General features: G+C 38.8%; 1 protein-coding gene across 13 annotated transcripts in view; it reads right to left on the bottom strand.

The window, feature by feature from the left end:
- HECTD4 (HECT domain E3 ubiquitin protein ligase 4) overlaps window positions 1–18,715 on the bottom strand; it is a 187,867-nt gene that overhangs the window by 150,482 nt on the left and 18,670 nt on the right. For 2 of the 13 annotated variants that reach the window (XM_023647137.2, XM_070220100.1), the window contains exon 1: window positions 15,093–15,240. The exons of 10 other annotated variants lie outside the window; for them this stretch is intronic. In XM_023647137.2, the coding sequence (XP_023502905.2) occupies window positions 15,093–15,137 (45 nt within the window). In that variant the 5' untranslated portion in view covers window positions 15,138–15,240. Of the gene's footprint in view, window positions 1–3,165; window positions 3,190–15,092; window positions 15,241–18,715 lie in introns of those variants that run through there. One more of the 13 variants, XM_023647136.2, reaches the window with a different exon arrangement.

Genomic DNA, 18,715 nt, shown 5'->3' with positions numbered 1-18,715 from the left:
ACAATTATCGTTAGTATAAGCAATATGTTTACCATCAAATAATATACTTCATGAGACAAAGGTGTAATACATTTTCTGGGACTGATGACTAACATCTGTTTCCTCAAAATATATGCACCAATATACTATCTTATTGAGCAGATAAGCTATAATCACTGCTCCTCCCCCAAAAATACTATTTTACTGATGTATATTTAGCCCAAAAGATTTTATAAGATGAAATAGAGTAAAAGGATAAATACAGCAAACAGAAACTAAAGAGTATGTCACCTCACGTAATGAGTACCACAGAATCACTGCATTACTTTCTAGAGAAGAAAGCGTGTGTGCAGAAAATAATAAGTTTAGTGGTTGGGAAACAAGGCAAGAAAAATAATAGGTATAACACATTCTCTACAGCATATTTATAAATTTAACCAAGCCCCTCAACTTCATTATTACAGTATTAAATATCAACATTTTTGCCTTCTTATTATAGTGTACTCAATTTTTTTTGTTGTTTTTGCATTCTGAGTTAAATTTTTCAAAATTTGTACTAGGTTTTATAGAATTGTAAAAAATCTCCTATTGGTAAAACGTGAAAGTATGAAATACTGACAAGACAGTGAAACAATAGGAATTCGACACTTCTGGTGGAAATATAAATTTGTACAAATACCTTGGAAAACAATTGGCATTGTCCAGTTAAATTGAAAATGCATTGTCTTAGTTTCCTGTGGCTGCTGTAACAAATCACCACAAACTCAGTGACTTAAAACAACAGGTATTTATTTTCTCACAGTTCTGGAGGCCAGAAGTCTAAAATCAGTATCACTGGGCCAAGTTTGAGGTGTTGGCAGGGCCACACTCCCTCCAGAGGCTCTAGGGGAGAACCCACTTCTCGGCTTTTCCAGCTTTTGGTGGCTGCTTGCATTCCTTAGCTGCGGCCACGTCACTTTACTCTCTGCCTCTGTGATCACAAGGCCTTCTCCTTTCGTACTGTGTGTAATCTGTAGTCTCCCTCTGCCTCCCTCTATTAAAGACACCTGTGAAGCACTGCCCCCAACCTGACAATCTCCCCATTTCAAGAGCCTTAACTCAATCACATCTGCAAAGAGCCTCTTTCCACACAAGGGAACATTTACAGGTTCCAGGGATTAAGACTTGATATCTTTAGGGGCCATTTTTCATGCCCTCGTGTATGTACATGCATACAGCCTACAATCCAGCAAAGCAGTCTTGGGTAATTCCCTGCAGAAACTCTTGTGCATCAACACCAGAGGACAAGTACAAGAATATTCACAGTGGGCTGGTCCCAGTGACCCAGTGGTTATATTCAGCCCGCTTTGCTTTGGCAGCCCAGGTTCAGTTCCCAGGTGCAGACCTACACCGCTCTTTTAGCAGCCATGCTGTGCTGGTGGCCTACATACTAAAAAATAGAGGAAGATTGCCACAGACGTTAGCTCAAAGCAAATCTTCCTCAGCAAAAAAAAAAAAAATATGTATATATATATATATATATATTCACAGCAACATTGTTAATAACAACCAAAAAAATTGGAAACAAATATACATCAACAGGAGAATGAATACACTTTTGACGTAATCGTATAATTGAAATTGAGTCGCAGTGAAAATAAAAGTCTATCTACACACATTAACATGGAAGAACCATATAACACATGTGGAGCCAAGAAAAAAGCAAGTCACAAAAAACTACATATGGTATTCCACATTTATATAATGAGGTCTTAAAACACACAAAACTAAGCTCCATAGTGTTTAGGGTTGTGTGAATAATATGATAAAACAATAAACAAAAGCAAAAGAAAAATGAACATAAAATTCAGGATAGTGGTTTCCCATGTGGGAGTGAGACAGGGTTGGATTATAGAGCATGCAGGGGCCTTTAAAAGATTTTTTTTTAATTTTTTCCTTTTTTCTGCCAAAGCACCCCCTAGTACATAGTTGTGGGTCCTCCCAGTTGTGCTATGTGGGATGCCACCTCAGCATGGCCTGATGAGCGGTGCCGTGTTCGTGCCCAGGATTGGAACTGGCAAAACCCCGGGCCACCCAAGCAGAGCGCCCGAACCCAATCACTCGGCTACGGGGGCAGCGGGGCCTTTAAGGTACTGGTGAGGGGCCGGCCCGTGGCCAAGTGGTTAAGTTCGCGTGCTCCGCTTCAGCGTGACAAGGCACCACTCATCATGCCATGTTGAGGCAGCATCCCACATGCCACAACTGGAAGGACCTACAACTAAAAATACACAACCATGTACCGGAGGCTTTGGGGAGAAAAAGCAGAAAAAAAAAAAAGAAGACTGGCAACAGTTGTTAGCTCAGGTGCCAATCTTTAAAACAAAAAGGTACTGGTGAGGACTCATTTCTTAACTGGGCAATGGGATCACAGAATATATAATATATATATATATAAATTTACTTATATTTATATATTCAAAAATTCTACCCAAAAATATATATATCTTACATATATATAGTTTTTAAATACAGGATATATTTAATAATAAAAATCTTATAATTCCTATTATTATTCCAGCCTTGAAAAGCAGACCAAGATCATTATGCCCACTGCTGCTAAGGAGTTAGTGGTTTCTCTAGAGATGCCATCACTATATAATGCAAAGCATCCCTAGTATAAGGCGTGAATGCTTAAGTGTCTCACATTTTTAGGAACAGCATGAGCTGACGCACAAGCGAAGCTCTGGGTGGTGTGCGGCTCGCTCTGCCTCTGGAAAGAGCTGCTGGTTGTCTAGGGAGACTGAGGCCTGGAGCAGAGACTCTGAATGGCAGTGGGGTGGGGAGCAGGCAGACTGCCTCCCAGGGGACATTTGGCAATGCCTAAAAACATTTTTGGTTGTCACAAATATAGAGTCGCTACTGGCATCTAATAGGTGCAGGCCAGGGATGCTGCTAAACATCCTACAATGCACAGGGCAGCCCCCACAACAGAGAATCATCTGGCTGAGGCTGGGAAACCTTGGTTGATAGAGTGCATGCAATAAGCCTAACTACTGCCATCTGACATTAAGTGTGACAAGGCAATCTCTCAGAAAGGATACAGAAAGTCCCAGTTTGCAAAATTTGCCATCCTCAGAATTTTGCACAGGAGGAATTCTAATCATATGTTCAATTAAAATACAAGTTTTACAGATAATTATTACATACCAGAAGCATTCTGATAGACTGTAAACTCCTCAAGGATGCAGACTTAACTTCCTTCATCTTTCTATCTTCTCACTAAAATCTCAGTGTGCTTTGAATTGTTTCTCCTGAAATAAGGCACAGAGCACAGCACCTGGCATGTAGTAAGCACTCAATAACATTAGTTAATTTTTTTAATGTTTTTAGATTTATTTCAAATTCTGTCAATATAGATTACAAACTCGTCTATTTTGTTCCCTAATGTATCCCAAGCACCAGAGAACCTCGTCCAGAAATAGATGCTCAATAAATATTTACTGAATGAGCAAGTGACTGAAAATGCTACCTGATAGTGCAATACAAACAAAACAAAACAAAACAAGAGAAGGAACAATAGACATAATGAGGCACCACCTCCAAACGCACTCCCAGGTCAGCAGCTGTATTTGAGACTCCCGATCTCATCTTCCTGGAGTCAGGCTGTCAGCTTCCAACGTGAACAAGAAAGCTGAAATCAGTGTCATCCATACTGTGGTTATAAGATCACAGACATTAATTCTAAACCCAAGGTCTGTAACTGTTTGGCTATGCTTGTCAAGAATATGAATATGTACCCACTGACTACTTAATAAAAATTAATGGGGCCGGCTGTGACCGAGTGGTTAAGTTCATGCGCCCCCCGTGGGCGGCCCAGTTCCGGCGCGGACATGGCACCGCTCATCAGGTCATGCTGAGGTGGCGTCCCACACAGAACAACCAGGGGCACTCACAACTAGAATATACAACTATGTATAGGGGGCTTTGGGGAGAAGAAGACGGGGGCGCAAAAAAAAGGATTGGCAACAGATGTTAGCTCAGGTGCCAATCGAAAAAAAAATAATAATAATTACTGATGACCATGGCTGACCTGAATATCTCTAAGAAACACGAGAAATGCATCTTTTCTGCAGTTGAATCTTGCCCTTCTCATCAATTCCTGCTCACAGCTGTGCCAGACTAACTAAAACTGCCTGGAAACCTCGTCTATCACTTTACTGGTTATTTCTTCTACTAAATCAAGACTCCACTTTAGAATTCAAATCCATCTGTCTCCCTCAGTCTGCAAAGAACAAATGTTCAGAAAAACTAACCAACTAGCTAAAATTAAATGTATCTTTCATAGCTAAGACTTAATATGTTGTTGGGGGGGAGGGAGCAAGGAGTGTAAGGATTAACCACTAAAAAGAAGGTGACACAAAGTTTAATCATATTAGATACTTAGATATTCAACTCCTAGCTTAGCAAATCAGAGACAAACCCAGAAACTTTGCTAAAATGGATTTACATCTATACGCAAAACTTTCTGGTGAAATTAACAGTCAAACATTGCTCACTCAAAATAATTACATATGACTATCACCCCCAAAAGTTTGCTCATCCCTTTTCCTCTCATTTGGATATTAGAAAGGCTAAACTGGGGGCTGGCCTGGTGGTGTAGTGGTTAAGTTCCCACGTTCTGCTTCGGGGGGCCCAGGGTTCGCCAGTTCGGATCCCAGGTGTGGACCTATGCACCGCTTGTCAAGCCATGCCGTGGCAAGCGTCCCACATATAAAGTAAAGAAAGATGGGCATAGATGTTAGCTCAGGGCCAGTCTTCCTCAGCAAAAAGAGGAGGATTGGCGGCAGATGTTAACTCAGGGCTAATCTTCCAAAAAAAGAAAAAGCCTAAATTGGCTCATAACCTACAGCTTCACTTTTGATATCTCAAATATGTAGGGTTCAATGCTGAGCTATTGGTCTTGTCCCATGATCAGAAAAACATAAGGAGGGGCTGGCCCCGTGGCCGAGTGGTTAAGTTCTCACGCTCCGCTGCAGGCGGCCCAGTGTCTCGGTTCGAATCCTGGGCGCGGACATGGCACTGCTCATCAAACCACGCTGAGGCAGCGTCCCACAACTAAAAGGACCCACAACAAAGAATATACAATTATGTACCAGGGGGCTTTGGGGAGAAAAAGGAAAAAAAAAAATCTTTAAAAAAAAAGAAAAACATAAGGAAAAAATCCACTTTTTATGGCCTTTATCCAGAACCTATGACTTCAAATTTCTAAGAGTTTTATCAATTATTAGAGCAAAATATATAAAATTTCCCCTCTTGATTCTATCACTCCTGAGTTACAAAGTCTTTGCCTAGAAATAATACAGGATGAACACACGAAAATATTCTACAAGACTGAAAAAGACCTCGTGCATTCTGAATTTCAACAGCCAGCAGTGGCTTCTGTGAGATTTTTGATTAATTCTTGCTCTAAGATATATTTAGTAGAAAAAAAAAAGTGGCCAAAACATGCATACAACATTGATGTCAAAAAAAGATAATACTAGGGGCGGGCCCCGTGGTCGAGTGGTTAAGTTTGCGCGCTCCACTTCGACGGCCCTGGGGTTTTGCTGGTTCGGATCCCGGGTGCGGACATGGCACCGCTCATCAGGCCACACTGAGGCAGCATCCCACATGCCACAACTAGAAGGACCTACAGCTGAAGATGCATAACCACGTACCAGGGGGATTTGGGGAGAAAAAGGAAAAATAAAAGTCTTAAAAAAAAAAATAGGCATCCCAGTAATTCTTATCAGGTATGACTTGGAAAACCCTGCCCACCTTCTACCCCCACCCAAACTCCTTGTTTAGGTTGAAGCCAATTACTGCATACAAATTGGTTCTCATTGCTAGGATGAACTGTTTAAAAGCCAGACAGCGCATTCTCCAAAAAACAAAAGAGAAGAAAACCAAGACAATCTATTGGTTGAAACCACTCTTGGTTTCCAGAGAGAGAGAAAGGACCACTTTATAACATGAGGCAGGAGATGAAGCTTTTGTGTTGAGGCTGCCCTAGTTCCTGAATTTCATCAGCCTCTACAATTGCTCTGTGAGTCACGGGTGACTTAGTCTCCCCAACTCAGTTGCAGGGAAAGGAGAAAGGAGCGGGGAAATGTGTTCAGCAACCACCCTAAGGGGTTGCTCTCATTTTAAAAATAGACAAAAAGAGACGTGGAATTGCATATTCCTAAATAAGAGCTTTCCCAGTAGAAACAGGTGATCAATTATTTGGATTAGTATTTCATATATACAGACAATGGTGAGTCCATGGCAAACTGGACAATGCATGTCCCTCCTCAAGGCGTTCAAATTCAAGTATTTTCCAAAAAATCCTGTATGCCAAACAAGATCTATCTAGGGGTTGAATTTTGCCTTCTAGCAACAGTGTGCAATCCCTGTGGGCCCAAATTCTTCATAATTCAGTTTCTTTTCCCATAAATATATAATTTATTGTATTAAATATATATTATTTCATGGGGGGGACGAATGTTGAACTTGAAAATCTCGTCAATTATACTTCAATAAAGCTGAAAAAGCCTCTGAGAATAAATGAGTTGGCGCCCGTCAAGTAGGTTCTTTGAAAAATGAAACTCCAGGATTGGAAATACCCTAGTGATTGAAATAGAAAGCCAGGTAAAATGAGGAACTGACTTGCACTTCAATTACCTACCACTAACCATCCATATGTGTATTGATATTAGGAATATCAGATCCTAGTGGACAGAACTTGGAGCTCTGATTCCCAACCTTCCACCTAGTCCAACACAGCTGTGACACCTCACACTCCACCGAGTCACTGTGGCTTCTCGTCACAGCGATGCTCAGGGCAGAGGCAGAGGGGGCCCTGCAGCAGGTGTTAAGAATTGCTGATTTAGAACATAAGGACAGTATGTTGGCCCAAGCTGTGTTTGTTCTCATGCCAATTGCTTGCCATATGAACTATAAATACATTCCATTTATCCGGATGACGTGTAATAGGACAATATGCAGAATTCCCTATTTGAGCTTTTTCAAGCTTTCACCTCATTGGCTCCGCCAAGTCCTTGCCCCCGGCTTGAGCAGAAACAGTTCACTTCTTAGTTTGGACAGACCATAGAGATAAAATGGTGGAGCATAGTCAACATAAAGGTCGAACGTTTTTAAAGACCAAGCATTGTAAACGTGGGTCGAAAAAATTTTTTTATCTTTTATTTATTCAAATCACTGTAGCACAGAGAAAAGTAATGATTACTTTGATATTAAAAAATAGACTAGATTAACACAAGAAGTGTTCTACAAGGGGATGCATTAGGAGGACCATATATTTTATTTAGGTGACCCTAGCATCTTTCTACTTTTGTAAGCAATCTCTAAAGCAGGAGTTAAGGAACTGATCAATTCTATGGCTGAGAGAAATAAGCCGCATCAAGCAGAGTCCAGTATGTCCTTGAAACAAGTTTTATGATGCTCCTGAACATTGTATCAAACAGAACTATAGATAAAAACTTAAAACTTACATTCACTAAAATGTTAGGTAGAGCATAATCATTTTTTAAATGTGCATATATATGTTTTATATATAAATGTATGTGTACGTGTGTATATATACTGAGTATTCATATAGAGAGGAGGGAGGGAGAAAAGAGGAAGAGCTTCCAAAATCTTAACAGTAGAGGAATTATGCTTGATTTTTTATCTTCTTTTTTTCTTATCTTTATTTTCCAAGTTGTGTACAATAAGCACAAATTGCCTTTGAATTGGGGAGGGGGCAGATATAATATGGGAAAAACACTTAAAATATAACATTAGGTAAATAAAGCAGGCTACAAAAAATAAAATATTTTTACCACTTTAAAAAAATCATACATAGAGAAGGCTAGAAGAAAATCTGTAAAATGAATATTTTAAAAATTCGTTGCATGATATTTCCACGTCAAATTCTTCTCCAGGGAAGAGTCTAATTAGGAAAGACGAGCCGTGCTTCTTGGGGAAGAAATCAGATGAAACACCGAGCTTTGCTTCTCTCTCATTATATGAATCTTGACTTAGCCATGCTGAGAACAGATGGCAAAAAAAATTGGCCCAGAACTCAGCTGCGGCAGTATAAACACAGAGGCCAGCAGGAAATACATTATTCCTACTTTTAACCTTTTCCTAGAAACAGTGCCTGGAATGTTATGGAGTAAAAATGGGTGAGCAAGTGTAGGAGGATTTTATTTTTGGCAAGGGATGAGGGCAAAGAAGAAAAATAAATTTGATTAAAGAAGCCTACTTAATTCTAGAAAAGCAATAGAGTATATTAGGAATACCTTGAATAATTTTATATTTCTGAAAATTATTATGTATTTTTTGGAAAGGCTATTGGTAATAAAAATAAGCACTTTTTATTTTGGTATCAAATGTCTTTTTAGATTCAAAACCCAAAATAAACATACCATTCTCACAGCGAGCTAAAAGGAAGAAGGTACTAATCATTTCTGAGGAAACTGCAGATGTTATTAGAAAGAATATTATTTTGTGTAACCTTTCTTGCTTTGGTTTCACTGATTTGGGGAAAGGCACCGTCATATTCTCCTAAGCTTCTAAGCAGTCTAACGCAAATTCCAGAATTTGCTGCTTAGAGGTTTAAAGTGTCTATTTTGTGTTTCTTTATTAAGGATACACAGCCAATGAAATAAAAGAGGCCCTCTCCAATCTCTCAGTATATTTTTATCAAATAAACTTTACGCTCTAGTGTTCTTGGATGAACTCATTTTTCTGGGCTTCAAAAGAATCAAACATCTTTACAGTCCCTCAAGTGAATAAGACTTTATTTCATCATAAGAAAAAAATAATCCAATTTAAAAAGCTTAAGGCTGTCAGCAGGACACACCCTCAATTTTCATTCTCCACATACAGTCTGCTCTGATTTATGATGCCAATACTTTTGACCACATATCACACCTCCTGGTTATTACATCTTTCGGTGAGAGGGCTGGGTCACTCTTTGCTAATGTGGCTAGTTCAGTCAATCAGAACCAAATACTAAGTTGTGGTTCAATCTACATTAAGGCAGGGCCTTTTAGCCTCCCTTAGCAAGCTCGAGTCTGTGTCAGAAACCCAACTGAGTGTGAATGGCAGCATAAATCACCACCTTCATTCACCAGACACCCTGTTTCAAATTCTAGCCATCAGTCCAGTTTGGGTAAGGGTTTAATTTTCTCTATCTTGCAGATCTGAATGATGCGAACCCAGCTTTCTGTAGAGATGCATCAAGTAGCCAACCCTTGCACACCCCTCCTGATTCACTTTATTAGTGTTTACAAGGAATTCAAGACTCTTGCTTCCAAGGCAATACAAGTTTCCTAAAAGAACAGAGGTCCCCAGGGCACAAAGCGGACAGGGCTCATCAGCTTTGACACTATCACCGTTCACCAAACATGCCAGGGTGGGGTTTGTTTAGTGCCTGCCAGGACACAGATAAGGGAGCACAGCTGGCCCTCCTTCTGCTATCTCAGAATATGGCTCACAACACCATGGAGATCTTCTCTAGGTAACCAATTTAAATACTCTTCTAACAAAAAACTAGGTGAGTGGTTTGGGAAAGAGGACTATCTAAGCAAGTACCCCCAACAAAGACAACTCTGGAGATCTCTAGATCTGTCTATAAACTATTTGTAGTGGTTGGATAGACACAAATGAATCTCATGCTTTAATAAACAGAAATCTCTAAGCAAGGGGGTAAAAGTGAAAGGTTTTAATTTAGTGTGCGGAGTTGTTTTTTTCCCCTTTTAAAGATACACATAAATCATGGAAGCTCATAACAGAGTATTTTTACATATTTTTTATGCTACATTGCCTGACTTGAATTGTGACAATGCACGAGAAAGATTTCATTACCAAGGACATCACATGTACCTACTTAGTAACGTAGCTTAACAGAAATACTGCTCAGTGTGTTTAAGAGGCAAAAATTCCAACGCAAGGTATGTCAGTCACTAATCTTTCTGATCCTCAGTTTCCTAGTCTTTAAACAAGGAAAGAATGACCCATACCTAGCCACCTCCCAGAAATGTGAGTTAGTAAGGTATGTGCCTAGCATGCCCATTCTCTCTCACATATTGGTGTTTTAGTCCAATTTAACAATGTGGGTACTAAGGAGGCTGAGGAGCTCTCATTCACAAATGCACATGCAGTTATGGGGAAATTGAGAACTTTCCATTAACAAGCTTTTTGGTTTTTATTTTACATAATGTCTAGCTCTCAAAATCTATCAGGGTATAAGTCATAGTTTCAATATGACCTGGAGACAGGAAAATCATCGATAAACGTAAGACATCTGTTTAATGTTTTGGTCACATTAGATCCCTAAGAAGTAAAGACATAGAAAAAGGAAAAAGAATAACCCAAAATAAGATCACTAGGTGAAACCTTTGCTAACCTAAGAGTTTAAATCAACTATTCAATTGTATTATTCACCATCACCCTCCTAAGTAATGGAAAAGCCTGAGAATAGGAGGTCTGGAACAAAAACATCCGAAGAACAAATTTACTATGTTAGTTGAGTGAATTACTGTCACTGAATATTAGATTACATAGAAAAGGAAAAGCTTATAAACATGCTTTTTAGGGTAGATTTTACTTTGTGAAGTTGCTGAGGATATTATTTTTGTTTTTAGATGGTAAAGACATATATAGTTTCTATAGACACAGAAACTACACCTTATGGTAAGGCCATATTCAAGCTGGACTTTTACTTCTTGATTTCTTTCTACTATTTACTATTTTCTACTATTTACTTGCATCCATTCAAATACATAAAACAGAATAACAATGAGAGACTCTGTAGGAAGGATGAGAGGAAAAGGTAAGGACCTTCAGAAATCTCTGAGCTGCCAAACTATGATTTGGAGCAAGAACACCCAACTCTCCCCCATTACCTCAAGGTACATTTAAAAACTTCTCAAAACACAATTATTTAGATTGACTTTAATTATAAAAAATATATTCAAAGTTCCACTTTTTGGACTGTTTTGTGAAATGTGAACAGGATGGGTTATGAGCTAAGAGAAGGGAGAAAAACATACACACTTTGAGAACATTTAACATCTTGAAATCAGAATACTAAGAACCAGAAATTTTTTGACAGTTCCTTGCTGGAGAAACTGAACCTACCAGCCAAAGTCTTTCCTTACTATCCAAGAGCGCAATTCAATAAATAAGAATCGAAGGTAATCAACGATCGTGAGAAGCAAGCCCAGAGCCGCGCTGCCCTCCTGCCCAGGCTTTGGAGGCCTCCTCTCTTCTCCCATTTGCTCCACACCATCTTTCTCTTTGCTTTGATTTCTTCGTGAAATGAGGCTTCTTTATACAAGAACTCTGCTTTTCCTTATTATGGCCTAAAAGCTTTGTTCAATCTTATAGTGAATTCTTCAAAAGCAGACCTTTTTTTTGTAGGAAAAAAGCTCTATTTCTCTAGTCTATGATACCAAATTGATCATAAGACTGTGGACTTTTCCTTGCCTTCTCAGAAGACTAAAACTTCATTTCTCTTTTGGAGGTAAAGAAACTGGGCTATAATATGAAAAAGTCCATAAAGTACTTTCTGACTAGAACCACATCTTTCATACATCTAAAAATGTAACAAATATTAATGTTCAGTTTGAACGTTTATTTTTAGATAAACTGTATTGTTTATGAATTTAGTTTAGAAACCGAGAGGGAAGTGACCATCAATATAATCCTATCAGGACAGGAAGCTAGAGATTTCTCAGACAAAGTTTCGCAGTTATATACCAACATTTCAAATCCTAGACAGGCAAAACTAGCTACAATCACTCAGATATAAATGTAAGTTGGACAAGTTGGCTTTAAAAGGCATTAAAACATTAGCATCACCTAGCCTCCCTCATGGCTATTAAAAACACTCGTAAGGGATAAAAAAGAAGGTGAGGATGGAGGGGGACAAGCAGGGAGGGGCACCCAACTCCGTGCAGAGCTGACCTTCATTCAGGTCATCGCTACTAAAATACACAAAGCCCTACAGAGACTTGGCCACAAAATAACAGAGCCATGTAACAAAGGTTTCCTCTGCTCTGTGTAGGCACTTGAAAATACCGGAGGCAAAGGGAAAAAATTTTTCAACTCTCAATCTGAGTTTTAAACACATAGAGCATAACTGTAATTGTACATAGAGCATAACTGTAATTGATCCTCAAAAACTCAACAGCAGAAATTGGTACATGGCTCATGACGAGACCTTGTCTGCAATGAAGAAAACTTCAGAACTCCTACAAGACGGTCACCAAAAGTCTGGAAGTATCAATATTTCCATGTTAGCAAACATCCATGACAAGGATGAAGTCCTTGCTTTACCCCAGAATGACAATTCTATGGAAACAAGCAGAAAGATTTCATAAGACTAAGAACCTGTCTGGACAGTCCCCTGACTAGTAGCCACATTACTAGGTTAAAACTATGCTGACTTCTCCAGCCATGTTATCTTGACAGCTCTGCAGTTCCAAGGACCAGAACATGGCTTCATTACAGCCAAGGGGCGACTTAAGAACAGGTGACGGATGCTAACTAGGTACCTTTCTAGGCTAATGGATATTTCAGCAAACCTGTACTATTTCCCTAAACTCTAAACATGATACCTGAGAGAAAAGGCTCTGAAATTATTAACCCAGCTACAGACTATTTAGTGTTTATTATCTCTCTCATAGAAAAACGTATTATACCATTAAAAGAGTTTCAGTTTCTTATTTGTCTTTCATATTTTCCAAACTGTGGCCCTTCCTTGGGTTTCAAGAATGACTGCAGAACAGAGATAAACTGAGTTATTTTAAGAAACTACGACCAGATCCTTTCATGTGTCAAAGCAAAATCCCAAAATAAATCCTAAACTTTGACTTTGAAAAGTTAGGCTAAAGGAATGTTCATTTCCTGTCCTCCTAGGATCCACCTGCTTGCTAATGATATTACAAAAATATAACTTTTAAAATGTGAAGGGTAATTTTAATCTCATCAGCCAGCATTTGCCAAAATGTAATATGCACTTGACAGGATTAATAATAGTGGTTCTTTTTTCTGAAGTTCTTCAGCTTGGCTCCAAAAAGAGACAGAAAGAGGTGAAAACCTGGGTGTGTTATTCAAATGCTCCTATTAAAACCAGGAAGCAATACTTCACATTATTTTGAGTCATCACTTTGAAACTACTCTCAACCATGGTATATACGGGTTATTCCAAATCCTAGTTCAGTTTCAAACATCACGGATATTAAGAACTTGAGCCTTGTACAAACAAAAATGAGGCTCAAAACAAAGAGGAATGCTTCCCTACAGATCAAATATTTATTCTATATTTAAATAAGCATAAGATTAAGGATGCTCCAAATGGGATTAAAACAATAACAAAATGTCATTCCACTTCATTATGCGAATAAAGATTTATCCCAGGGGTCGGCCCAGTGGCACAGCAGTTAAGTGTGCATGTTTCACTTCAGTGACCCAGGGTTCACCAGTTCGGATCCCAGGTGCGGGCATGGCACGGCTTGGCATGCCATGCTGTGGTGGGCGTCCCACCTATAAAGTAGAGGAAGATGGGCATGGATGTTAGCTCAGGGCCAGTCTTCCTCAGCAAAAAAGAGGAGGATTGGGAGATGTTAGCTCAGGGCTAATCTTCCTAAAAAAAAAAAAAGATTTATCCTATTACATTATGTATACGGTATCACATAGAGGTGGATGGTATTACCAAGCAAAAAGTAATCTTTTCAGGTTTCTTAACATCCAAATAATTTTTTTTAAAGATTTTATTTTTTTCCTTTTTCTCCCCAAAGCCCCCCAGTACATAGTTGTATATTCTTCATTGTGGGTCCTGCTAGTTGTGGCACGCGGGACGCCACCTCAGCGTGGTTTGATAAGCAGTGCCATGTCCGCGCCCAGGATTCGAACCAACAAAACACTGGGCCGCCTGCAACGGAGTGCGCGAACTTAACCACTCAGCCACAGGGCCAGCTCCCCAAATAATTTTTTAATTTGCCAAAAAGAAATCTAATAAATCAAAGGGATCTCATTTCTAAGGATTCTTAGACTATAAACAGAATTTTTAAAGGAGTGACATTTGAGGAGAGTCACTTGGCTTAGTCACTGACCTTTCTTTATCCTTAAATAGGGAGTGGCAATTTCATGATCTTGAGTAGTATGAAAAATATGTCCCTTAAACCTGTAAACCATGGTAAGCTAATAGCCTTTAATAGTCTATATTTATTGCGTCATATATAAGTTCAACTACAATTTGATTCAATTAAAAAATCAAGACACCACCACTGTAATTCTAAAGACTAGCCAAGGATTGTTAAAACTATAAGGGCCACCACATGAGGCACTAAATTTCATCAAAATGGGAACACCAAATTATATTAAAACTACGCACTTTCCAAAACCTGAATGACATGAGAAAACTGACAAAAGACCCAGTGCTTCTCACTAGATCTCTTCCTTCTCTTATCCAAGAAGCTAACACAAATACTGCTACGATATATCCAAATATTTATGGATATGGCTAGCTACCCAAAAGTTTATAAGTTCCTTAAACCTTGCTGAACTGAGGACATAGTAGCACATTAAACGTTACAAAGTATCTCCAAGGATCAGTGCAAATATGTATGCCATTTCCACTGCGTGTACATCTCTCTTCAAAGCACAGGCTAAGTTTAAAAAGGAAAAAACAGTTATATGTATCTGAAAACCAGCAGTGCCAGTTTGAATCACCTCATTTCTATAAAATAACGTTTCACTTCTCTGCCACTCAGATATCTACCATCGACACCTAAAGTAAATCCAAACTTTTAAGACACAAGCAAGCTATTGGTTTTTGAGAGCCTACAACGTACCAAACACCGTGTTAGATATCCTGTATCAGTGCTTCCCAAACCACCTGTAGAGAAGGACCAGCTTTTTTCCGATCCATTGGAGAATAAAACTTTAATAAAATACAATAAAAAACAATTACTACAAAATAAAGTGAAAAAAGACACAAAATACAAGTCCCAAGTTTTACTATTATCTTCAACAGATATAAAATTAATCTAGCAACTGTTCCCAAGTTTCTAAATGCTTATCTCAATTTCTGTACTTACCTTGCCACGACAGGTAACAGGCAGCTCATGGCATGTGGACCACATTTAGAGCAGCACTGCTCCACATGCAATCGATTTAGTTTTCCTAAGTAATTTTAAAAGCCTCCAAGTTCTTAGTAGTGACCACAAAAGGCTAAAGGAATTTGGTGTCTTCTGAAAAAAAAAAAAGAGATCAAATGATCTCAAGACCTTTTGCAGTCCCACAAATTCTACGATTCTGAATGTGAAGATGTGATGTGACTGGTAAGTAAAATCCTCATGCCTAATGACACAGCAACAGAGAAACTAAAAGAGGAAAGGCAGTAAGAAGAGGGGAAAAGAAGCTCAGAGAAAAAAGAATAAGAACTTAACTGGGAGGCAGACACTGACAACTATGAGACGTCGCCAAGTGAGAGGGAAGACACACCAACTACAACAGCATTTATTAGAGAGCTTTCAGGGTGGGGATGCAGGTCTTACAAATCAGTCTCTGAAAATCACACAGAGTACTAATTAAATCTAAGACATGAAGAAAAGGTTAAAATATCCTTAAGAACATAGTTTAGCAAAGAAGAGTCATACATAAAAAAATAAGACTTCTATCAAAAAGATTAAACATTAAATAGCATTCAAAAAAGATTCCTAGGTCCACTATTTCAGAATCCTTATTATACTACTTTTCTGTTACTTCAAAAAGGCTCTGGGCTGGCCCTGTGGCCGAGTGATTAAGTTCGTGCACTCCGCTTTGGCAGCCCAGGGTTTTGCCAGTTTGGATCCTGGGCGCGGACAAGCCAAGCTGAGGTGGATTCCCACATAGCACAACCAGACGGACCCCAACTAAAAATATGAAATTACGTACCGGGAGGCTCAGGGGAGAACAAGGAAAAATAAAATCTTTAAAAAAAAAAAGCTCATGTATGGTATTCATGGCATTAATACAATTCTAGGCTTCCAGCAGGAGCTCAATAAATACCTATTACAGTGTATTTTACTAATTGCAAATGCCTCAGTATTCTCATCTCTAAAGGATAATTCCTGTAGCATCTATCTCACACGGTTATTTTTAGAGAAATAAAATAATGTGATTGGTTAAACAAAATATGATTCATCCATAAAATAAATTATATATAATCTATTAAAAAGCATTATGTAAATTTTACATATTGATATTAAAAACATATTTATAACAAAGTGTTTAGTATAAGGTACAAACCACATATATAATGTGATCCCAACGACAGAATATTAATGAGGGGGTAGAAACATACGTGCATGTCTGTCTGTGACCATAGGAAAAATGACCAACTCATGACCAGAGAAAAGAAGCTCAAACTAACACTTTGAATTATTATTGATGATACCAAAAAGATTCATTCAAAACATGCGTAAAAAAAATTTGAGGTGGGGGCTGGCCCCGTGGCTGAGTGGTTAAGTTCACACGCTCCGCTGCAGGCAGCCCAGTGTTTCGTTGGTTCGAATCCTGGGCGCGGACATGGTACCACTCATCAGGCCACGCTAAGGCGGTGTCCCACATGCCACAGCTAGAAGGACCCACAACTAAGAATATACAACTATGTACTGGGGGGCTTTGGGGAGAAAAAGGAAAAAAATTAAATCTGTAAAAAAAAAAATTTAGAGGTATCAATTTCTCAGTCATAAATAATGCCAGAAAAACTCATAAAGCTATAAGAGACAGAGATCCAAAACTACATTTGCTAAAAAGAAATCATTTGTGTCACTGCCCATGTGGTAAGAAGGAAGCTTACTACTCAAACACCTGCTATAGATTATGTAGTGTAAGAACTGGTACTCAAAGTGTGGTCCCTGGACCAGTAGCATTGGCATTACCTAGGAGCTGGTTAGAAACTCAGAATCTCAGGTCCCACCCTGGAGCCACTGAATCAGACTCTACATTTTAGCAAGATCCCAAGATGGTTGGTATGCATATAAAGTTTGAGAAGAGCTGCTGCAAAACCCAGAGAGAACTAAGAGGAAGAAATGTACACAGGTACGACAATGGGTTCTTCTTGATGGGCAGAATAGTGATGGCTTTGCTTTGAACCAAATCACATAGACAAGAAATGATTCTTTTCCTCCATACTCTAGGAAGTATCTAGTATAGGTTTAAAACATAAAAATAGCAAAATATTATTTTTACCATCCACAAATTTTTCATCATCAAGGACTTCCCAAAAGATTTTCTGTTTAAAGCATCCATCATCCCATGAATAAAGTTCTCCGGAGGGGCAACTCTCAAGAACTAAATACTTTGACCTTATATCCCCAACACAGAAAAAAAAATGATAGGTTAAGCCTATGGAGAAGGGAAAATATTAGAATATATAAGAGAAAACATATAAAATGTGTAATTAAGATACCCCTTTTTAAAAAAGTCTTTTAAATTCAGTTGGCAGAAATAAATCATACTTGTTCCTATATATCTCTAGCAAAAATAACCAAAAATATTACTCTTGTTGAAGACAAGATCAAGACACAGTACTATTATTCAACTATATGAATAAAGACAAGGATCTTAGTTCTCTAAGTTTTAAAGAACTTGAGGGAAAATATCTATTCATCCATGACAATACATGATTTTAGAACACAACATGCCATCAAAAACTTCAAGGATCCAACACTTGAAATGAATAATGTTTCAATATCAAAGTTTTCCCCACACATATTTTCATTATATGCCATATGCCAGCTGCTATTGTGGGCGCTTAATCCAATTTATCTCACTTAGTCTTCTCATTTACCCTCGAAAGAGGGCATTTTATAACCAAGGAATAGAAGTTCTGCTAGGAGGCAGAGCTGGGCTAAAAGCTGGCTAGCTATGTCAATGCCAAGGCCTATGGGCTCAACCACTAGGCTCGCTCTCTGTATCTGCACACCCCCTGAAGACTCCTGCGTTTTGAAGCTCCAGGTTAGTTATTTGTCACTGACGAGCCACCCCGGTGGTGTGGTGATTGATTAAGTCCACACACTCTGCTTTGGTGGTCTAGGGTTCGCTGGTTCGGATCCTGGGTGCGGACATGGCACCATTTATCAAGCCATGCTGTGACAGCGTCCCACACATAAAATAGAGGAAGACGGGCAAAGATGTTAGCTCAGGGCCACTCTTCCTCAGCAAAAAGAGGAGGATTGGCAGTGGATATTAGGTCAGAGCTAATCTTCCCCAAATAAATAAATAAATATTTGTCACTGACTCAGTATACTATCTTCCTTCAATCCCAGAGGCTATGATATTCCATATAGCCCCACATATTAACATGCATTCTAAAAACAACAGGCGAAGAAAGAGCCATACAATATAACTTTATACACATTTAAAAACCAATGTTGTGTAAGTTACATATTTGTTTACCATGTGAGTGCCTGTTTAACTCCGGAAGCAAGAAGGGTGACATTTTAGCACCAAATAGAACTATTTAGAGAAAAATGAATCTGTAGGATCAAAATTTGGGAGAAGTGTTCTAATTCTAGTTAACACTGTATGTCCCCCATTTTGTAGAACTACCACACAGTCTTGCAACCAGAGAACCTTTGGAAAAAAAGTCCTCTGTCTCCTCTGCCACAGTATGTGAAGTATCCATCTGTACTCTCTGGAACTGTGCTATGAGTATAACTATACGTATCTGTTT

Source organism: Equus caballus, chromosome 8, assembly GCF_041296265.1.
Source record: "Equus caballus isolate H_3958 breed thoroughbred chromosome 8, TB-T2T, whole genome shotgun sequence".
In the NCBI taxonomy this organism is placed as follows: domain Eukaryota; kingdom Metazoa; phylum Chordata; class Mammalia; order Perissodactyla; family Equidae; genus Equus; species Equus caballus.
The sequence above is the reverse complement of the archived record's forward strand: the minus strand, read 5'-3'. Positions and strand labels throughout refer to the sequence as shown.